The 23045-nt window shown below is 41.7% G+C and overlaps 1 protein-coding gene across 1 annotated transcript in view; it reads right to left on the bottom strand.

Moving 5' to 3' along the window:
* LOC145493510 (uncharacterized) overlaps window positions 1-23045 on the bottom strand; it is a 59483-nt gene that overhangs the window by 14088 nt on the left and 22350 nt on the right. The window contains exons 33-66 of the mRNA XM_081472995.1: window positions 22542-22607; window positions 22059-22202; window positions 21461-21596; window positions 20654-20797; window positions 20405-20556; window positions 19637-19927; window positions 18802-19470; window positions 18579-18708; window positions 17683-18348; window positions 16779-17078; window positions 15863-15981; window positions 13694-13851; window positions 12670-12793; window positions 12165-12213; window positions 11633-11697; window positions 10989-11297; window positions 10290-10460; window positions 10030-10158; window positions 9080-9364; window positions 8220-8428; window positions 7262-7546; window positions 6451-6622; window positions 5946-6092; window positions 5137-5211; window positions 4564-4806; window positions 3919-4124; window positions 3250-3416; window positions 2795-2945; window positions 2221-2377; window positions 1912-1944; window positions 1724-1795; window positions 1095-1269; window positions 522-588; window positions 59-226 (exon numbers count right to left, since the gene is read on the bottom strand). Coding sequence (XP_081329121.1) covers window positions 59-226; window positions 522-588; window positions 1095-1269; window positions 1724-1795; window positions 1912-1944; window positions 2221-2377; window positions 2795-2945; window positions 3250-3416; window positions 3919-4124; window positions 4564-4806; window positions 5137-5211; window positions 5946-6092; window positions 6451-6622; window positions 7262-7546; window positions 8220-8428; window positions 9080-9364; window positions 10030-10158; window positions 10290-10460; window positions 10989-11297; window positions 11633-11697; window positions 12165-12213; window positions 12670-12793; window positions 13694-13851; window positions 15863-15981; window positions 16779-17078; window positions 17683-18348; window positions 18579-18708; window positions 18802-19470; window positions 19637-19927; window positions 20405-20556; window positions 20654-20797; window positions 21461-21596; window positions 22059-22202; window positions 22542-22607 — 6434 coding nt within the window. The remainder of the gene's footprint in view (window positions 1-58; window positions 227-521; window positions 589-1094; window positions 1270-1723; window positions 1796-1911; window positions 1945-2220; window positions 2378-2794; window positions 2946-3249; window positions 3417-3918; window positions 4125-4563; window positions 4807-5136; window positions 5212-5945; window positions 6093-6450; window positions 6623-7261; window positions 7547-8219; window positions 8429-9079; window positions 9365-10029; window positions 10159-10289; window positions 10461-10988; window positions 11298-11632; window positions 11698-12164; window positions 12214-12669; window positions 12794-13693; window positions 13852-15862; window positions 15982-16778; window positions 17079-17682; window positions 18349-18578; window positions 18709-18801; window positions 19471-19636; window positions 19928-20404; window positions 20557-20653; window positions 20798-21460; window positions 21597-22058; window positions 22203-22541; window positions 22608-23045) is intronic.

Raw genomic sequence — 23045 nt, forward strand, 5'->3', positions numbered from 1 at the left:
GAAGATGTATTCTGAACGTAACAGAAGCCTGTTCTACTAGAGCTGTGACTGCTGTTACCTGACAACTCCTCTGACCCACAGTAACAAAGACCCCACCGCAGGATTGTTGGTTTTCTTCTCAAGATAATCGCCGTTAAAGTGCGGTTTTTTAAGGTAAGGCTCGACGACTTCCAAGGTGCTCTCTGTGAGTTGCATTTCATCAAAGACGCCCAGTTCTTCGCGAAACCTGGAATGAAGAGAGTACAATTAGCAAAAGAAATATGGTTCAAGTTAGGCAATGATGTACTTTTTGGTTACGGATAAAGGCTTGAGTAGCTAGTAAGACGAAATCTAAATTAAAAATATTATTAAAGAGGAAATTTCCTGTTGATTCCGCCTAAATGTGAGATGGGAAGATATGGGGCATTATAGGAAGAGAAGCAACTGACAGACAAAGCATTACAGTTTATCAGTCACAGTAAGTTAGTCAGTCATTAAGACCGTCAAACCGTCAGTTACAACATAAACCACGTCACGTTTACCTGTCTAAATTGGCCATCAGACGCTTGGCTCCTTTGTTCCATGTCAGGTCGGACGAGGGAGACTTGACTGAAAAAGAAAATAGAAGCATCAGAATCAACATTATGACACTTGTTATTGTGTAGCAAGCCGGTCCATGATGAGAAGAAATGCTATGAACGAGTAGTACGAATTTTGCAACAAAGACCCCTGGCTGAGATGGAACACTAACGACATAGTTTTTGACCGTAAGGCTAGGTCCATTAACTTGCAAAGACAAGAACTTGACCAAAATTCTTTCAATACGGTCCTCATGGAGTTTAATAGCATTGACGCATTCGGTAAGCATTTGAGGACGGAGAACAATGGAACAGAACCCACAAGCCAGAAAGAATAGGGGCTAACCCCAAGAACAACTGGTGTTGCACACTGTTGAGTGATCCTGACAATTAGATAGATATGCCATCGGCCGAGATAGAGGGCCAATCAAGAACCAAATGAGAGTCACAGTAGACGTCCTATGCCCCCATAGGACGACAAGTCATTGAACGCACAACAAACTGGCTTCAGCCCAAGTCAGCACTCATACCACATACCAATAATGATGATAGCGGCTAACAGATCTTCAATTTCGTTATCTGGTTTCTGCAGAGCTCGTAACTCCGCAAGTCCTTGTCCGTCAAGGATCTTTAATACTCTCTTTGTTTCGGTTACAACTGCAGCAGCCTTGAACACCGCTCGCTCGTGAGCTATCTGGTATTCTGGAAGAGCCTGGAAACGACAAAAAAATGCTAATTACATTGTTAACTCTTACGACGGCTTAGCAACGGAAAGGGATAATCTATAAGTTGGGCGATGTGCATCTGCCTGTATTGAGCGGCACATCAGTTAAACAAAGAACACGAGAAGTCCCACGAGATAAAGAAGTAAAATGCACTTTTATAGATTTTCTCGCCGCATGATGAAGTAGATATTTTGTTGCTTAGTTTGGGGCTTCTCTGTTAAACAGCCACCTTGCATAACAGTCCATTTAATCTATCACAATCAGCTTCTGTTCACAGTTGTTAGAAGCGGTTTACCTTCTTCAGATTCTAGATGGTTCTCTATACTTTTTCCTTTTGACAAACCTGACCTGCTCTCGGGAGGGCCCTCCTGCCTGTACTACGACAATCAGAACTACAGATCTACCCGCAGCAACGTATTACAGCTGCTAAAAGAACTTTACCTTTTTCAGTTTCTGTATCCTCTCTTGCTGCCGTTTAACGAGTCTGACTTGCTCTTCAGCGATCGCTTTGTCCTTTGAAAGAAAAACTCAAATTATAAAAGAAAATGAACAAGACATACGTCTAGGTTCGTTGAAACGACAAGCCAATACTAAATTAAAATCAGTTCAAATTAAAAATCGTTTAGTACCTGTCCAATCTGAAGAAGCAACTGAAGATTACCCTGAAAGAAGAAAACCAAGCGAAGTTATTGACAATCAAAGACAAACTGAGAACAAAATACTTCACTGTCGGTAGAAACAAAGAAAAACCTTCAATGGGCACAGGACGCCGAGTTTTATAATCAGAGAAAACTTTAGCTTGGTGAAACAAATACAACCAGAGATATAGCTGCCCAACCATAATTGCCCTCTCCATTCCTGACCTAGGCCTTAAACTGCTTGAGGGTGGACTATCAATTTGCTGAGGGCAGCACTATCCCTGTTATTATCCCACATACCTCTTTCTTTTGTTCGAGTACCATCTTTTCGTGACCAAGTTGAGTCTTCAGTTGTTCGGCCAGCAGAGTTCCTCGCTCGATGGTTTGTAACGCTGCTGCCATCTGCTCATGTTCTCGCCGGAGAACTTGGTGGCGTTTCTTCACCAAGCAAATGAACCTGACAAGAAATTATTCAAAGCAGTGTAATGCGATAAATCGATTAAGACAGTTTTTGTCTGTGCGGATTTTTCACGTCGTTAGTGTTTCTTTCACATTGAGGATAAGCCCGTTTGCTATGATTACAGCAGTTTTCAGTTTGAGTGTCAAAAAACCAAAACCAAGGCAATTTCAATGTCCAATCATAACAAACAAACGTAAGCAACACAATGACTCAATCAGAACAAGACACGAAGACGGCGAAAAGCGCAGGAAGGTAGAATGACCCATTCGCGGTAGGCTTCGCATCTGGTTGGTTGACTAAGTGATTTAAGTTTTCTAAACCAATCAGGGTAAAGGAGGCTTAAAGCAAAGCGATTCTGGATTGCTTTCCACAGTCAGTTGAAAGCAACTTTACCAGTGAATAACTGGGTCTTACCTTTCGACAAATACTTCAAAGCCAGTGTTGGTGATGTGTCCGTATGTTCCACACTGTTCCTCGCCAGAATCCTGCTGTTTTATTGCCAAGTGCATAGAGGCCAGCAAGTGAGCAAGATTTTCTGTCTGCACAGGCGAGAAAATCTCTACATCTGGTAAAAGGACACGAAAACACGAGTTTGCTCCAAGCCTTTCAAACACACAGACTATACAGTAACTCGTCATTCAGGCCTTACGTAAGCTAAAACATGTTATTTGCGTCACATTCATCGGCCGTGTTTCCTCGTCCGGCAAGATAAATGTTTCTTTTTTCTCCATTTCATAGTATTTATAGCAGATTACAGATAAGCATGGCATTCATGAGCGTGTAGTGGTGATCGAGAAGTACATCTTACTCCGTTACAAAACAAAACAGTTCTTTCAGTGAAATCAAGATAAATAAATTTCAAAAGTTACCTTTCAGGAGATGGTACGCATGTGTGACCAAGGCTTCCTTAGACCAGTGGGGTAAGAGGATGATGGACACAGTGTTCATTAAGGAGGGAAAATCACGACAGCGCTTCTGAAACCTTGGTCCCAGTGACGACACGGTCAGAACAACACGAAGGTTTTCTCTCACAGTCCTGGAGAAGAGGGTTCGTAACAGAGTTAACGACACCAGGCAAGTGTTAATGCAATACTTCGCTACATAACAAAACCCTAACACTAATCTCCAAACCACTCTATAATACTTCGTAATAATAATATAATAATAATAAATTAATATTTTAAGAGGAGGCCTCCAATCACCTAGAGGTTGTTTTCAGGAGGGTCCTGTAAAAAAACAAAAGTCTAAAATATACATCACGACAGCGCTTCTGAAACTTCAGACTTCATGCTTTGGTTTGCCTTAAATTTCTACTATAGTTTCATCTCTCTTGATCCCCCACCCCCCCCCCCCCCCCAACCCCGCACCCAGTATCTTTAATTGCGAGAAAGAGTTAATTTAAGTGCAATATACTCAGAATTTTTGCTTGATTGATTGAAACACTTTGCGCACTCTGTTAAAGACAGCTAGGTGCTCGGAACGCGTAAAACTCAAAGCAAACACAGATTTTTTAATAGAGAAGGCTAGTTGGAACTTACTTGAGGAAGAAATCCCAAGCCACATCTCGTGTATAGGCGAGTCCAGCCTGCGTGACTTCTGTTCTGACCGCGTTAATTACTGAGGTTTGTTCTTCCTCGGTGAAGAGGTGCGAGATAGAGGAGGACACCAGGAACTCGCTTACATGAACAAGAAAATCCTCGTCGGTTAGGTCTGATTCCGGTAGTAACAGCATCAAATGTTCGCCCTGTCATAACAGCGAATTCGTTTAAACAACAGTAAGATCATTCATTCAGAACTACTGCCATTGCAAACATCTGGCTTTCAAGACATACGAAGCAGACGATTCGATCGCGAGACAAAGGAAACTGTTTGTTCGAGAGCACGTTTGTTTAGCAAACTAGCATGTATGTTAATGTTGTATGGTCAACCAGAGAATTTGAAGATCGGTTCACATGTTGCTTAAGTCAAGTGTTTCACATAATTGTATCGTTTTGGGTTTTGCATAGAAGTACAACTTTCGGAAGCCTGGCTTCAGCCCCCCATAAACATAAAACAGTTTCAAGGGTAACAAAACCCTGCTTTTTTCTATTCTCGTCAAACACCTGTCTGAAAAATGTTCGAACAATAGGAAAATAGACGCTAGGGATTGAAGGAGAAAGGCAAATTAACAAACTTTCTGTCACCTTAACACCTGCTCTGGTGTAGGCCGACACCAAGTCACCTTTGAAGCTCTCCAGTGTGTATCTATCAGAAGCAGACAGAGCTGAAGAGTTGATCCTGAACACAGAGTAACCACACAGGTGAGCTGCCAACTGAGCCAAGTTTGTACTCATTCCAGGAGACCCCTGGGATATTAGCAGGGCGTGGCCGCATTCATGGGGACACTGAAGTACTCGCACAAGACGACAGATCGTTTCCATCACATCCTGCCAATTAAAAAGGCGTTAAAAAGGCGTTAAAAAACACGTTAAACTTTTCATATGCAGCAACCGTAGCATCTGCCGTTACTTCTATAAAATATGTGGCTTTTGGTTAACAGGGAGGAGTTCAATTGCCAGGACCATAGTTTCAATAAGAGAGTACGACCTCTTTTACATGAGGAATAAGCCCCCAAAACAGGAGAAACTGCTTCCGCGAGATTTTTTTCAGTATGAAACCAGCAAAAAAGCGGCGACATAAGATTGATTGAAAGTGTCCATGATGAATGAATGAAGGGCATTGCCCGCTACAGAGAGGAAAGGAAAAAAGCACTGAACCTCATAGAGTGTGATCTTCAGTCTTGGGAAATCTTTGTTGTATTCCTCGACTCCATGTTCCAACACAGCTTGGACCTGAACAGTATCAATGAGAAGTTTAGCTATCACAAAATGAATTAAAGAGTAATATTATGACAGATACTTTAGTTTTTGCTTTGTGGAGTCTACATGAGATCGTGATATGAAAATCGAAAAAGAAAATGGATATCGTTTCTTATTCACCGCGTTTTAGCCATCTGACTAGTCAGTAGGACTAGTCAGGCCAGGTCTACATATCTTTCGTAAATGTTTACAATTTTGAACCAAAATTGGAATTACGCTTGACTGCCCTGTTCCTAGTATATTTCACTCATTTGTTTTTGTTTCCGTTTGTTTGGTTCGAAAGATATGTCGACATACGTTCTTGGATTCAAATTAACGAATTGCCGTCAGTTTTTCATGCGTCTGTCCTGTTATTGAGCATGTGTTTCGTCATGACATTGTCAAAGTAGCTGTGGATCCACGAGGCGACAGCCAAATTTGTCAAATTGTCGGCTCTCGCTCGTTGACGCATCGCATAAATTGTAAATTCATGTGTCTGTCCGCTTAATGACAATGACAATTAGCCAATGAGCGCGCGAGAATTTCTGCAGTTATCGTAGTTTCCTATTCCATTGTCGCACAGAATACTGATGGTTTGTAACCAATCTCAAGAGAAGATGGCCATGTGGAATGACACAAATAAAAGAAACTAATAGACGTTTGTTCAAGTCATAGAATATGGCAGCAAAAACATCACATGAAAAACTATTCATCCAAATAAAACACACCTTTCTCATGTCCGTTATGTGTCTAAACAGCAGATGTACATCATCTTCAGTTCCCTCGGATGAACCGGCCCCCATCACCTCACCAGCAGTGTCTTCAGAGTCCACCAGGTTAGTGAAGAAAGGGGTGGGGTCTGTCACTACTGACAGCTGTCAATAAAAAAGATAATAGATTTTATGACTGAGTAAAGAACTAAGCAAAAGTATGAACTATACAAAAACTAGGCGCGAGTTTCCTGCGCTTTCGGTCGCCTTCCTGTGAGCACTCGCTCATTTCCCGAAACAGTGGCTCGTACTCGAACCTATACAAACAAATGAAAGAAAGAATAGACGAAACTAAAAGAACGTTGGAGTTCATCTACACAACAAGTGTAAGACGCGAGATCTTTCTGCTAGTTTTTAATTCGATATAGCTGTAGTTTACTTTATACTTTTGAGACGAGCGCGAGCACAAGCGAGCCATATTGTCCGTGAAATATAAGATGTTGGATTTCGCTTGCGTTAATACCTTTTCATCCTCAGTGAAGCGTTTCTTAGCAGCAGTTAGGAACGCCTGTTGGAATCGCTCCCTGTCAACCGAGTCGATCAAACGACGGCCGTACACCCAGTCACATTCATGTTTCCATAGCAACAGAAGGTCTTCCGGCGCACAGCCCGGGCGAAGCGTGAGGCAAAGATTCCTTCACAAAGGAAGAAAGAATGAGGAACTAACTTCAACAATAAAGGTTCTTTAGGCAAGAGTTCACGCAAATCATTTGTACCCAAAAATTTACGACGAATATCGCAAATTAACTATTAAGAACCTCTCTCAAATGAAGTCCATCCTTTTATTTGGGCACAAAATTGTTCAAAACTAAAAACTGCAAAACAGACCGCGCTATCTGTACTATTTTACCGTAAAAGAGGGCGTGAAAATTCAAATAAGTTACTTGCAAGAAATGTAATTGGTACACTTGCACTCAAAAAGAATGGATTCGAATAAGGCAATTTATTGATCCCAGTGATAAGCTAATACCCAGCTGCTAGCAGTTGCCTTACCTTCATAGGGCTACCCCACCCCTCCTCTCTTCCCCCCCCCACCCCCCCCCCCTTTAAAAGGTGCTTCAAATAGATAAGCACTTGAGGGCTCAATTCAGCATTTGCGATAACACTGCTTTTATTAACACGGTCACGTACTAAAGGACGAAGTTATTTTGGACAAAACATTTCAGACATTAAAGCTGATTTATTTGACTATTTCATGGTATTCCTCGGGCTTACAACAACGCAGAGAAGACTTTTTCCTGGTCGTAAATTATTCAGTGATATGGAGAACCTACCTGAATACCATGGTCAAATCACTCATAGTGAACATATAGTGACACCTCTGTGACGTAGGCAGGAACATGCCTCTCAAATGACTCTGGAGTTCTACAGTCACGTGACTGATTGCTGACAGAATGTCTCGCATGGCTTTGTCGTGGTCCCCAGACCCCTGGTGTTGAGAGTGGCCCTCGGCAGGTTCCTGGGAGGATGAGTCACTGGTCGTGTGCTGGGACTGGGTTACATGGATTATAAAGTGTTTCTCCAGTTGCTGAGTGTAGATATAGTGCAGTTCGCTTTGGCTGAAATAAAGAAAACCTTGTTCACGACAAAAATGAAATGTTCATTTGAAACGAGCGTGGGACAAAGAAAAAAGAAAAACTCGGAGTTCTCGTCCGGATTCGAATCCATGACCTCTTGAATACCGGTTGAGAATTTACCATCTCTCATCACTTATCACACACTGTCATCAACTTGCGGGAAAAGAAAAGGTTGTTAAAGATAACGAAGCCTTTAAAGTAAATCTCAGGACTAAAACCTCATGTCTGGTGTTTCCGTAGATGTTCACCAATGCTGACAGCACCAGACTGTGAAGTCCAAAACAAACCTTCAACGTATCTTACAGAATTTAACCAAATTGTAGTCTAAATTTTTAAGCTTTCCCTGCGTTATTCTTTTCAGTCTTGGCAATTCTTAGCCATCTTCGTTTTGTTTTTTGGGTTTATCATTACCTTTTTGACGATGTTTTACCGTGTAAGCTATTTTGATGTCTTCTATGACTTTGAAGTAATTTTGCACATCACAAAGCATTGTTTTATTTTGACTCCGAAAACAAATCACCAACAGCAGTCCTTTTCAGGACTAGCCATCGCTCAAGACGAAAACGATTTTCTATAATGACAGCTCCTTCCAAGCAGTATCACAAACCATCTTAAAACTTTAAACTACATTTCAGAGCGCAACTGTGCCCGTTACCTTGGAAACGTGACGTTAAACAGAGCAAAGTGACGTAACAGTCTGCTATTCAGTCGAGCGGTGGTGGGCGGAGTTTGTGGATTGTATGCTGACAGGTACGTGACGTCACGTATTTCCCGCCACTGATGGGTTTCGGGATCGATCACGCCGCCATGATCAATGTGCTGGCGCACCAGCTGCTGAGCGGTCTGGGCACCAAACCTGTTCGCCTGACAAGAAAAGTAAGTTTACCTCTTAGCAATGAGGTGAGCATCCTGGTGGAATTGAGTAAAGATGTGGTAGTTCGATTGGCTAATTACCAATCGTATGTCAATAACAAGAACTTTGACTTCAAATTGCGAACTACCAGACCTATGCGACATAATCTAGCAAACCAAAACGAAAACTTTGTGTCCTTAGACAATGAAATAAAGTGCTACAAACGTTTGTGAGCCCTTCAATTCGCGGATCAGGAAAGATCGCCTAACATCTTTACTATCTTTCTCCGTAGACCAAATCTGCAATTGTCTTCTATTTCAGACTTCATAAAAAACAGGGTTAGTTTTTATTTGTGCTTGGTGGATAGGCTTCCCGATCACCTAGGGTATCGTTTTATGGCGGTCGCTGAACAGCGTAAAATACTATAATAAATGCAGGTATAATAGCAGTTGTCATGATTGTGCAACACCTTACTTTAGAAACGACAAGACATCTAGGGCGACACGAACCTCGCAGTCGCTTGTGGAAACGTTACTGGGGAGAATATGGCTTCTCATCTTTTTGGTCCCTAGCAACGGTCCCACCAACGACGGCCAAATGACACTCGCCCCAAATTCCTTCTCGTTTATTGAGTGGTGACACAGATCGATATCAACACTTACTCTGCTGAGGTTAAGGTCATCCACCAAACACGTTAACCTCTTATTTCCTTTTGGAACAAACGTTCTAGCATGTTTCCATTCTAGGCAAGATGACATTTCTTTCCACAGGCTTCTGGATGTCGTGAACTTGTTACAGAACACTGTCAAGCTTAGAACCTCTCCAATGTCGCCGCCATGTTGTTTAAGACGATGACGTAAGATAGATGTCTTGCCACAACCGGCTTCACCAACCAGTAAAACCGGTTTCCCGCCATCGCTCAACAAGCCAACAAGGTGAGAAATGCGCTGTTGACAAAACGAAAAATATAATTCTACTGTTAAATGGTTGGCAAATAGATAAAGAGCCAGCCTGGTCTTGCCCTGTGGAAACTGGACGATCATTAACCGCACAAAAATCAAATCGCGACAATTTTACAATCCGCTATTGTCCAATAGACTGTTCTCGATAATTAAAATTCAGCTGGCTGCGAGGCCTAGAGGACACAAGCAAAAGAAATTGAAAGAGCGTGTTTGTTTATTTCCTTTGCTATTTTCCTCTAGGCCTCGCTGCCAAGCTGAATTTTAGTATATCGAAAAAGGTCTATTGTGACCATTTTGATGCGTTCAGTCTCGTTTCAAACCAGATATTCATACAAGTGAAGGAAAGAGGCAAAAAAGTCTCAACAAAGAAACGCAGCTACATGCGATGCAAGGAGTTATAGTAGTACAGCACTGACCTCATCTTGTAAGGTGTGAACGTATTCAGCAACTAGCTTAACATAATGTGATGCGAGTAGTATAATGAGCAGGAGTTTTGACCATGTTTCGTCTAGTGTGAACACGAAATGCGACAAGCTGAGTAAGCTATCAAATGTGAAAAGTAACGAGTCGGAGTTTTGACCATGTTTTGTATAGTGTGAAGACGCAACGCGACAAGCCAGATAGACGCACGTAGTAAAATAAGTCCTAACCTCATTCTGTATGGTGTGAACATATGCCTCATTAGGAATGCCTTCTGCTGCTGTCTGGGAGTACGGAGGAACTGAGTCTGCCCAGCTTAGAAACTCGTGCGTCTCAGGAAACACATAGTAATTCCACACCTGTTACAACATAAAAAGCGGGCTTTTAGTGCTTTCAAACAAAAAAAGAGCGCTGCAATTTCAAGACAGGAAATGAGTTCAAACAGGATCTTTCGTGTTTGAAATGTGACAAAAATTACTTTACTACTGACCTCTTCATCCCCTGGTAGCATCACATAGTCATTCCACTGCTCTCTCCACCACTGGCTGAAACACGGACGATGTTCTTCTACCAGTGTACCACCAAAGGCCCACATGGCAGAATAACAGAAGTAATTCTCAAACTCTGGTGGCATCAAGTCCTGGTAGTTGGAAATGATTGCCTGGAACACAACGAAAGATAATCATGTGGTAAGACTTCAGAATATCTTTAATCCCAGTGTTTCAGATAAGCGAGGGGTCTCAGGTCAAAAATTCGCCAAGGTCTGCCACACGACCCGACAGATTAAGAGAAAATTTATAATAATATGGTGGGAGCAGTGGATATTGACACGTTGAAACTCCTTATTGACACCGTGCACAGAAAACTTATCTGGAACCCTTAATCCACACTCGGCATGTGACTAGAAAACGGTAAGTGTCTAAGTGGATAAAAACAGATAACCTCAACTTTGATAAGGTCTTAGCCCTATTGATTATACGTAAAACCATCCACTATCTTGTTGTTTTCTTCGGCTTCTAGTTTTTGGATACGTCTTGCATCTTTACAAAATAGTACCAATTACACAAGACGTGCGCAAATGACGAAAACAAAGTACGACTCTACAGTGCAATTCGGGCTCATATTTTGTGCCTACTCTTGTCCTAATAGGGTAACATGGTGTAACAATGCATAAATATCCCAAGAATACCTCTACTAAAGTAAGCAGAGTGTTCACCATCCCCATTTCGGTCACAGGTACCACGTGACGTAACTGCGAAGGTTTGTTCTGTGTCGGCGGTGCTCCCGATACAGGTGGGACTGATGTTTTTGAAGCTAAATACTCCAATGTTGGACCAATGTAGCGATCGCACAGTTCTCGCAACACATCCACTTCACGTTCGGGGCGTTTGGCGAGCCAGCGATCAACGAGAAGAGGCCAGTTGACATCTGAGGTGTTCATACAGAGCATGCCCACAGAGGACAGTACTGCTGGACTCAGATTTTCCAGTGTCTCCAACTTGAAAAGAAAATCGAAAGATCATGTAGATAACAAACGAAAGTTGCTTCTCGTTCGTACTTAACCTACAAGCAGGCCTTAAAATGGAATTCGCAGTGTAAAAGGAAGTTGAGAAGGCCTGTTTATCAGCTGGATAAGGTCAACTGAAGAAAAACTTAAAATACCAAACATCAGCTAGAACACCGCAGAGAAAACGGCAGCAAACAGAGTCCGCTTGCGCAGCTTTATGGACGACCTTTGCTCCAAGAGGAGCTTAAAGTCAAGTCACATAATTTACACAACAATGACTTGTTCTAAATGAATGGACACGAAAGAATGAAAAAAAACCATCTTACCTCCCACACGATAAGCAGGGCATCTGGAATTTTGATTCTTTCATTGTTGCCGAGAACCACAGTTCCTGTAGATAATACAAAATACATGGCAAATGTTAAGAAAGTTGTCTGGCATGAACAGAATTAGATTCTACTCTTAACCTGGAGATGATCTACTTGACGATACTTGGAGTGCAAAACACTTGAGTGCAAACTTGTAAGCTAAATTAAGCTTGAGTCAGCAAAAACATAAGTTTACGCACATTTTATCCCGATGTCTGTCTTTTTGTACTGTGAATGTCTTAAATTAAGACACAAACGAGCAGTACATTCCTTCAGGACAAGCGACTTTCTGCTAGCTTAAGCCACTCAATGCATTAACGTCCACTGTATTTTCCACCCTCCTGTCTACAACCCAACCAATAAAAATCTGCCGTCGGATCGTCATAAAGCGACCAAAGGCTGTAAAAGGTGTGTAAGGAGATGTATAGTTTGTGCTGTAAACAACTGTAAATTGCCTCTTCCTTACAAATCGTTTCTCGTCAACACTCACCTGTGTTCTGCACAATAGAGCCGAAAAGTTCCATTTGCATTGGATCAATCTGAGAATAAGAGTGCGACATGTAGATAAGTACGCACGATAATCGTAAAGGACGGCAGACGCTAGAGACATGTTGCAGTGACAGCTTTTCTCGGCATGCCCAGATTTGCGAAAAAATTTTGTTTCGGAAACAAAATTTTATCCTGCATCATGTTACACGAAATTCAGCTGGTTTCAATTCGTGCGTAAAGATCACAATTTTCAATGCCGCAACGTGTGCACTGCTCTTGCAAACTGTCCTCGCTAGAACACATTTTTATGCCTCAATCCGCTTCCTGTGCACGCACCAGCTTACGCACTGGCCCTGCAACATGCGTCCTATCCGTACACTCGCCGGGGCTTGTTCCTGTGTTATGTTCCCCCTCCCCCCCAAAAAAAATGTCTCCTAGTATGTGCCGACCTTAATGGGAGGTAGCTGAACATGTGTTTTAAGAGTTTATCGCGCCGTAAACTTTACCGTGCCATCCAAGTGAAGCCATTTCATCAAAGGTTTTCCAGTGACCTTGCTTTCTGTCTCCTGAACACGAAGTTGCCGAGCTTGTCGTCGTAACAACACAGTCAACACTCCGTCACGCCACTCCCTAGACAAACAATCCAAAACCCTGACATTACATGTAAATTCAATCTAAGAGCCTCAGGAGTTAGAGAGCTCGAAATTGGTCACTGTCTTCATGGGCAACACACCTCTGACACTATCTCTTAATATCCGTCAAGACACTTTCGGTTTTTAAGGATGTTTTACACAAATTTACAACTTCTGGGCAAAGATCAGTGCCCCCTCCCTACCTTAACCCTACCAAGAAAAAAATCGATACATGGATTCAGTTACCACAGACCCAGTCCTACGTGTATCTCAACATGAATTTGAAGTAGTACAAGAAAACTTGGAATTCTTTTCCGAGTAAGCCTTTGTCACTGACAGAAAAAAAAGTCCTGATAATATTAGAAAGTGTCATTTCTATAAATTAATAAAGATGGTGAATTTTAAGCTCGGTAATGAAATGTGAAGGTGAATTAATCAACATGACACGAGCGTGGGACAAAGAAAAATTCTGAGTCCCCGACAGAAATCGAAACATGACCTCCTGAACACCGGGCGGGCGCTCTATCCACTGAGCTACGAGAACTCATGGAGAGCGAGGTCATTTAACTGAGTTCATATATGACAGGTGTCCTGCATACTGCTAGGATCAACGCTATCGAAGTCATCGTGAGTAGTGATAAATTAATAACGATGGTGAATTTTAAGCTCGGTAATGAATTGTGAAGGTGAATTAATCGATATGACACGAGCGTGGGACAAAGAAAAAATCTGAGTCCCCGACAGGAATCGAACCCATGACCTCCCGTTGCGTTGATCCTAGCAGTATGCAGGACACCTGTCCTATATTGCCATTGATGAACACTACATATGTGCTGTCGGAGGGCCAAAGTGGAAAGGAAACAAGTCCATATAACTTCTTCTTGTGTTTGTTACAAACCTGGTATCAGGGTCTACATATCCCAGCAGTTCCTCAGACTCCACTGCCTCTGTACACACTATGTCTGTCTTCACCAGGTGTCCCATCTCTCTGTGAGCCGCGCCCAGGGTCCTGATGCACTCGGTCTTTCCGCATCCACTAGGACCAGTAATACACACCTAACAAAACAGAAGTGGTTCGCGTGAATCTAGACTTAAAACTTTTTATTATATGACTGAACTGGTCCGCGAAGATAAGGTCGGAATTTTGAAATACGGACCGCTAAGATGCACTGCACAAGAACTATTTTCGGCGAATTACTTTTTAAGTTCATTGTACAAAACAGTTTTGTAAAGTTGAAATTTTTTTACCGTGGAGGACGATTTTAGTTAAATGTTGACAAAAGCGACGTTAAGAGGCCCTGCGCCTAAGAAACGACCGATGATTTCCGGCTAAAAAATAAAATCGGCCGATTTTTATCTCCCAAGTAGAGGTTACCGAATACTATTTAAAAATGAATTTCTTTTGTTTCAGTTTCGCTTTAAACCAAAAATATCGAGCCGCAAGCTTTTTCCGTCTGATAGCAGCAAAATCAGGCCGAAAATAAGCCCCGCAAAAGACTGTTGAGAAATTACTATCGCAACGCAAAATAATGAGAAAACTACACAGTGTTGAAGAAAAAGGCCTTTTAATGCAATATCATTCGATAAACATCAAAAAACTGCCGAAGCGATTAAAAAATAAAGTTTCAAATGTTGCATACTAAATTAGATGGAGCGTTGGAGCTGATTTTAAAATAATTATTTCTCAAAAGTCCAACACTGTTGAAAGCAATCACAGTGATGAATTAGACATTGGAGGGATACACATCACGTTTCTGGAAAAACATTTTTCGGCCAAAGTATATTGACCTTGTACAAAGCGTTCAAAGTTACCGTGTTTACCGTTATCCTGCTACTTCGGCGAAACACTTTTCTTTTGTCAATACGGCCGTGGATAGCGTGTTAAACGCCACTTTAAACCTTGCTAGGCATTCAAAGACCATCCTGAGTGGAAGGATGTAGAATTGAAAGAGAAAGGAAGATGAAAAATACGCAGAAAAAGAAAATAACTCGAAATTACCATCTGCTAACGAAAGTTGAATCTGGAAAATGTCGTCGTGTGACAGTGGCCATTGACGTCATTTGTCACGTCAACTCGAAAGAGCGTGGGAAAACGAGTCTGCAATGTCCTTCGGGCGGTCAGCGGCTAGGGTTCCAGTCGTGACCCCATAACTCTGATCACGCTGCGGCCAAAACGGTGTGGCGCTTGGGGAAGTTTTTCTTTTTGAGTGACCATTTGTGAAAAATAACATAACATTGTTCCACTAAACGTTTTCTGGCCGGGAAAAATTGTTTCCCTAATTGTGCATTCGTTTGGATTCCGCCGCTATTTGTACAAATGACGTCAATGGCCGCTGTCACGCGACGACATTTTCCAGATTCAACTTTCGTTAGCAGATGGTAATTTCGAGTTATTTTCTTTTTCTGCGTATTTTTCATCTTCCTTTCTCTTTCTCTTTCAATTTTACATCCTTCTACTCAGTTTTTTGATGTTTATCGAATGATATTGCATTAAAAGGCCTTTTTCTTCAACACTGTGTAGTTTTCTCATTATTTTGCGTTGCGATAGTAATTTCTCAACAGTCTTTTGCGGGGGCTTATTTTCGGCCTGATTTTGCTGCTATCAGACGGAAAAAGTTTGCGGCTCGATATTTTTGGTTTAAAGCGAAACTGAAACAAAAGAAATTCATTTTTAAATAGTATTCGGTAACCTCTACTTGGGAGATGAAAATCGGCCGATTTTATTTTTTAGCCGGAAATCATCGGTCGTTTCTTAGGCGCAGGGCCTCTTAAAAACGTAAATAAATGCTTAGTTTTCCTGCGCGTGTTTACCGAAAATGGATTGCGGCGACGCATCAATTTATCATCAGATTAAAAAGAACCATTATAATAGATAGTTTATTGAAATAGCTTGTTCGGTCAGTAGTGGAGAAATACTGGTCTTATTCTTTTTTACAAGTTTATGGACCTCGCATACGGCTGCAAACCGGCAAAAGAACCCAACCAATATTTCTCCAATAAGGACCGAACGCTAGTTCAATAACATATATGTACTGGCGTGCTCGTTCTTGGTTCTTACAAAACTCACCAGCTTATGCGCTTTAACAAGTTCTGCCAGCTGAGCCACTCTGGCTTGAAAGGCGGCACCTGGCTGCAATCCAAGTTTACCTGTGGCTACTTTAATAGCTGACTGCATATCACTCAGCACTGAAATAACAGAAACGATTGTTATGCTAAGAGCGCCCACATTGAGAACAGTTTAATAGCTGAAATAGTCACCCTGTCCATTTTTTTTCAACTATTATTACCATTATTCTGACTAATGTTTCATTTTTTGGCAGTCATTAGAAAACCTCTCTAATTAAACCTTTTCGCATAGTACAGTTATAGTTAAAGATATCTTCGTACTTTTCTTGAGTAACCAATGCAGAAAACAAAACGGCCTTTTTTCTTTTAAATCAAATTTGAGAGACAACTGTAGTCAATTTGTAGTCAACTGCAGTCCTCCTGGACCTTACAGGGGATATGTCACTATGATCACGTCAAGTCGAACGAATAATAGTTCATCGAAATGAAAGTTTACCACGTTAGAAAACCACCAAAACAATAAAACGAGAAGAAAGAGGTTGGCTTAAATGAGAAAGATTTAGCAAGACTGCAAATAACAAATTTTAAAAATTACGGCAAGGCTTCTTTTCCAGCCGCCCTTCTTTGTGAGTAATTCCTACTCTCCTAACGTTTCCTTCTTTACCAAGTTGTCTTTTCTTAGTTTATAATTGTGTTCCTAACGCATTCATAAACAAAGCAAAAGACAGTGCCCCACCCCCCTCGTCACCAAGTAGCCTCCAAGTTGACAGTGCCACCCCCCCGTCACTAATTAGCCTCCAAGCTGGCATTCCTGCTAATGCAATAACACTCTCTCCAAGCCTGGCATTCCCACAGTTGCAATCCATGCACATTAGCAATTGAAGTAAACGGCCTGCTACATTAGGCATTCTACATACCTTCCACATTATCACCACTGGGCTCACCAGGAGCCTTGGAAAGCACAGGAATCTCGTCCAAATTGCTCACTTGATCATTCATCTGCATCTTGTTACCTTGTGAACCGTAACTTTCAAATATCATTGGCACCTGTACATTAGGGAACAGGTCTGCCAACAATGTGGCGAACATGACAGCATCACTGCTGTCCAGCCCTGGCATGAACGTATCTCTTATGGCGAGTACCACAGCGTTCTCTTCCACTTTAAGCACATCACGCGGATCGGGTGCGTCTTCATTGTCCACTGGTGCAAGGTGTTCTACGTTACCAGAACAACAAAGCACACGATGAGATGTCAGAAGACAGTAACTTCATTCACGAAGAAACAAGACGTGCACATGACGAGATTTATCAAAAAGACAGTAACTTCATTCACGAAGAAACAAGACAAAAACATTATGAGATATATAAAGACAGTAACTTAATTCAAAGCAAACAACACATCAGTCAGTCTGACTGAGGAGCTGCTTCGGTAAACAAAACTATGTCATACAACTATTGTACGTCTGAAGTAGTTTCCCTTATAGTCCCTGTATGGTGCCCGTCTTAATTGATAGAATCAAAAATACAGAACTTAAAAGAGATGCTATTCTCAGTGATAACAATCGTCCATAAAAATAAAAATTTAATAACAGTGACGCTTTACGGGTCCAACACGTCACAATTACTATTTCACGTACTATCAGAAATTAGGAAAGAAATTTACTTGAGTTTGGAGAGCTGTGCGAGAAGCATATGATAGAATTAGATGTTAACGAGATTTCTATCAGCTTTCTTACAATATCATAATCTGAACAGAAGTGTACCGACCATTTCCTCTGCAAAAATGCGCAACGCTCAAGCTGTTAGGTAACAGCTCTTACCGTCTTGTCTGAGTGTTTCAAGTGGGGCATTCACAGCAGCAACAGCATCTGTAGGAGATTCAGCACGCTCTGGGACATCTTTCTCCTCGCGCGAGGGTCCTCTTTGCTCAGGTGCCGAAACCTGAAGCTCGACAGAGCTCGTGCCCAAGTGGGACCCTGCATCTTCAATCATTCTTTTAAGGGAATGGGCTCCCCAGCCGGTGCATTTAAGCAGACACAAAGAAAGGTCTCCAGAGAGAGATTTGGACGAGTTTGGAAGCAGCTTTAGACAAAGTCCTCTTAGGGTAACAATCTTGGATGCCAGAGAAGAAACCTGCGTGAAGCCCTGGCTTAAGAACCACACTTGAAGAATCACCTGCAAATCGGGACCCACGAGTGCTACAGGACGGAACATTTCCCAAAGATCCACTGGAAGATATGAAGCAGATGACTTGAAGGACGGAAAGAAACCAACAGACGGGTCGTACGCTGTCTTGTGTTGACTGCCAGAGGGGTCTAGTGTCCCAAAGCATGCACCTTGAGGGGCCAACGATATTTCATCATCTTGTAACACGACAGTGGTCTTGCTCGCTTTCAAACCATCAAGAACAACTGTTACAAGCTGTGTTAGAACTGACAGAACAGGAGACTGGATAGCCGAGATGTTATTGAGGCACACCCAGGCACCTAAAGAGGAAGGCAACAGGTTAGTAAAAGGACTGTTAATCTCACAAGATGTTCATCGACAACAAATGACATAAGTTTCTTTCACCAGGCTTTCATAGAAAGAGGCATCGTAGCAATCTCTGCAAAATATAGTTTATATAGTTTATTTCTTGCTTAGTGCGCAAGGCAGACGACGTTTTTTTTTTAATTTGTAACATATGTTTCTGATACATAACGGCTAATAAACTCACCAGAACAAGCAAGACCTCTGAAGATGTCTATTAAAGTCTCTCGATTCGTTGACGTGGAACAATTGAACGAATACAAAGGGTTGCCCAGGATTTTGGCTAGTTCAGCCACAGTTTCTGTCTTACCAGTTCCCTATAATAAGAAATTAGTCACCAGGATAAATCTTTATATAATCTCCATTTGACTTTTCAACAAATTTTACTTGTAATCGAATACATTACTTACAAACTCGCCGGTACAGACGCCAACCATTTTATTCTTGACAGCTTGTGCAAGCCCCACATAGCACTTATCCGTCAGAGGACTAAGAACCAATCTGGATGCGGTACCCTGGTACTCAAATCCGTAATCAAACACCATGTCCAAGATGTCTACTTTGCAGGCCTGCTGTTCTTCCTCCCAGCGGCAACGCGCATGACGCTGCCAATCAAAGTTGTCAATGGGGTTCTTGAGCACCTCCCATTCCTCACGGTGATCTATCAGCCTTTGTACCAAGTTCCTCTTGTGTGACAACATTGCGATGATGTTACTGATCTTTTGAATCTGACTTGGAAACAACAGCATCTTGTTAGTGCCCTGTCCTTCAGTGACATCTTGTTCAGGAAGCTCCTTTGGTTTCTGGGACACCCCTGAGATGTTTGACGTCACTTCAGCATCAGCCACCGCGGCTGTACCAGGCCGCCCTTGACTGGCACTAGTATTACGGCTCATTCTCCTCATGGCAGCTTCCTCTGTGTCATCATCACTGTTCACACCATTGTCATAGCCATCATCGCCACCTTGTGCTTTGCTTTCCTTGTCAGCACCTTTCAACATCATCGCTGTGGCTTCCAATATGGCGGTCAACTTGTCGTAGACTTCCTTTAGAGCTTCTTTGTTCTCACCACTTGCCACCTGAAATAAAATTATCAATCATGATAACCCAGACGCCAGCCATCTAAGCTTAGCTACATCGTAATTACGCATAGCACACTACCCATCAATGGAACGGCGTTCCTAAGCTTCTTAGCATAACGACTTGCAATCTCCAATACTAATCACGTATTTTAGAAGGATGTACCTGCTTGAGCGATTTGTCGATCTTCTTACAAAGTTCAATTTGAGTGGCCAGCAAAACCACCTCAGAACAGTTGTCCAGTGTGAACGATTTCTCCACCCTACCCATGCTGCCAGCTGTGCGTGGGGGCTCTTCAGGAACGGCCGCGCCCTCACCACCCTCACCATAGGGAGTCGAAGTTCTTTCAGGCTGGACGGGGCTAAGCACGGAAGTCAGTTGATCTAAGAGGGTTTGCTTCAGAGAACTGATCAGGCCAGGCAACCAGTTATCAATTGGACCTTCACACGGTACAGGCTAGAATGGAATGAACGTATTAACCAATAATTGGACAAAAAAGTGTGCTCCTTGGGTGAGGGTCTGCATTTTGGTACAGTTAAACCCGTAAATTAGGCCACTGTTGGGACTAACGAAATTCGCCACATTACAGGGCCAATCAACACGTTAATTAAGACGAAAGTATACGAGTTACGAGACAAACAAGTGTCAGCAACAAGGTGCCTCTCTTCGTGATTTTGTAGGAATCTGTAAAGCAGGATTAGACTGTAAAATAAATATTCTCTCGGTCTTAAATTATCTCTCTTTCTAGCATCGCCAAGATGGACCCAAAATTTCCAAATTACAGACTACTTACTCCAAAACAAATTTAGCTATAAACCAGATATATGTTATGTGTACGATTCTACAATATAACCTGAAGGTTAAATTGAATATCGATACAAAAAACCAGCCAAAACACAAAAGATAAAGAAACCAATTACCGACATCGTTTACCTGTTTAAGTATGAGTTGTTCCCCATGTGAACTGACAACAGAAGTGATGTTAAAATAAATTTGTCCCTCGTTTTCAAGCTCTTCGTAAACAAGGGCTCCAAGGTTTTCCAGCACTTTTGGTAAATAAGGATTCACGAGAGCTGGATCGTAACCTAAAAGACAACGACAAAGACAATTACATCTCTTAAGAATGGTGAAATTTCTTACAAATGAAAGGTGAATATATTCGACCTAGAACAAGTGACACACCATTGCATACAACATGAAGTACATCTTCCGTGGAGAGGAAGTAAAAGCGCGGGAATTTCTGTCGTCGTCTTTCCAAATGATTAAGAAGAGATTTCCAGCACTGTTGCAGATTCATGTTCAGCTTCTCTAGTTTGGACTGGATGTCTGTGAAAAATGAGTCAAGCAAAAAGATTAAGTGACAATGGATTTAATTTTAAATGATATTCTCTGAGCTTGTACTCGCATTTCCTGCGAGGCGGTCCCGGCGACGCTGATTTCCCCTTTGTTAAGGTCAATGCCATTTTTAGCGGTCCATGCCATAATTGGTTACCATACTTTTCGGAATGGACGAAGCCATACTTCCTCTAATTTGGGCCTGATCTAGGTCGAAACTGATTATAATTTGGTGATAGACTACTACGCACACCTTTTATAATTAAATTTTGCGGAGATTTCGAGGATCAACCAGGTGTTGGAGTGGTAAGAGAGGGATGTTATCATGCGAGAGGTTCTAGGTTCAATATTGGGTGGTGGCATATAACTTTTCTTTTTCTTTAATTTAGTAGAAAAAAAGGTACTTTTTAGTGTCGCGAAAGTGGCAACGAAAGGGAAAAGTGCGCCCGCGGCATTATTAAGGGGTAACAGACAGACAACTGTGAACTGATTTTCCTCTGCTTGGCATTTCCACCGATTAAACCAGTCATTTTCTACATCGGCAAATGCGTCTGTTTGAGAGAAGAACGCCTTTCTCCCAACAATAGCTCTGACCAAAAAAAACGATGAAAAATAGATGGCAACACATCTACGAACTTTTAACCGTAGACTTACTTATCCTTGAGCAAGCCTGCAACACGTTTGGATTCTTTTCTGTGGCTCTCATCAAGATTCTGAAGTCCCGGTTTACAGCAGAAAAGAGGTTCGTTTCATGGGGCATGGCAATGCGAAGGTCTAGGCTGGAAAACACCTAAACAGAAGGCAAAGAAGGAAAAAGTTGAAATGAAGTTTCTACCTTGATGATCACCACACAGATATGTTGTATACTCTTTTAGTTCAGTCTCAAACCGAATCAGCAATAAAGAGCTTAAAAACAGACAATTTTTCACTTATGGAGGTAAGCGAAACAAGTCTTAGATTCCAACTTCAACCTTTGCAGGAATTTAGTAAAGTTGGGTGTTGTTTTAATGTTTTTTGCCCAAAACGACCGGAGTTTGACATTTACATCTGATGGGTTTGCACGATGCTTAACTACTAACAACTAAATTTTGGCCTCATTCTAGAAAACTGCCTTGTATGCACCTAATATGTGGCCATAAAGAGCTTGCACTAATCCCAATTCTTCCGTAGTCAATGCTTTAGTGACACCATGCTACATCGACGCAGAACACCCTTTATCGATCTTAAATATTTAGTGATCATAACAACTTACATCTTCTAACTCTATCCACTTTTCCTGTACGTCAAGCCACACCGTCAACACAGCCTCTATGGTCTGCAGTCTCTTCTGCCATTTCATGATGTCATCAGCAAATGAACCAGCGGCACTGCCACTGAGCATGCTCTGTAGCGACACCTGAACAGAAGTAGTAACATAGTTTGAGCACCGTTTGCGCGACAAACACGGACGTTTTCTGCTCAATGCAAAAAAATAAAAGTGGGGTCCACTACCTGCAAGTTTCAAAACTGAACTTCATCTTCGTTTCGCTTATTAGTGTGTATTTTAGAATACATGGTCCTCAAGGGGCGGTGGGGGAGGGGGGAGTAACTCGCTGAAAATTTTCAGAGTAGCAGAGATTCGCCCAAAAAGTAAAGCAAAGTGAAATGTTATCTGACAAAAACTCAACTATATTTCTCTTTTCCTCGTTTGATACTTTCATTTGCCTCTTTCATTTGACAATACAATACCCCCTACCTGATGATCCTCAAGTTCTTCAAAGATTGGCTCACATTTGTCCAGTAAACAGATTGGACCAGCATCCTGCAGAGCAAATAATAATTTGACTGTACAAAGAACAGATAAAGCCAGTGCTTAAAGCAAATTTTTGCCAGAAACCTTTCACTGACAAGCATTTTGCGAGAGAAAGCTAGACTGCTTGGTACATGAAATGCTTAGTCTCAAGGAATTTAAACCAACTCTTAATACTTGATCAGACTCGATCGAGGCAAAAGTGTTTATCTAAGTATTGTTTTTGTAACTGTCCTTTGAACCTAAACAGGAAATATTCTTTATGTATTTTATTATGTTTTATTACTATTATTTCTCCATTATTCTCACTTTTCCTTGTCACTTTATTATTTTTTCTTGCCAACTTGTGTTTTATGCATATTTAGGTATAGTTCTTTAGGCACAAACTCAGGCCTTCGCATTTTGAAACTTGGCAATGCAATGATATCTTCAAGATGTCGAAACGTTGTT

The sequence above is a fragment of the Orbicella franksi genome, chromosome 7, assembly GCF_964199315.1.
Source record: "Orbicella franksi chromosome 7, jaOrbFran1.1, whole genome shotgun sequence".
Taxonomy (NCBI): domain Eukaryota; kingdom Metazoa; phylum Cnidaria; class Anthozoa; order Scleractinia; family Merulinidae; genus Orbicella; species Orbicella franksi.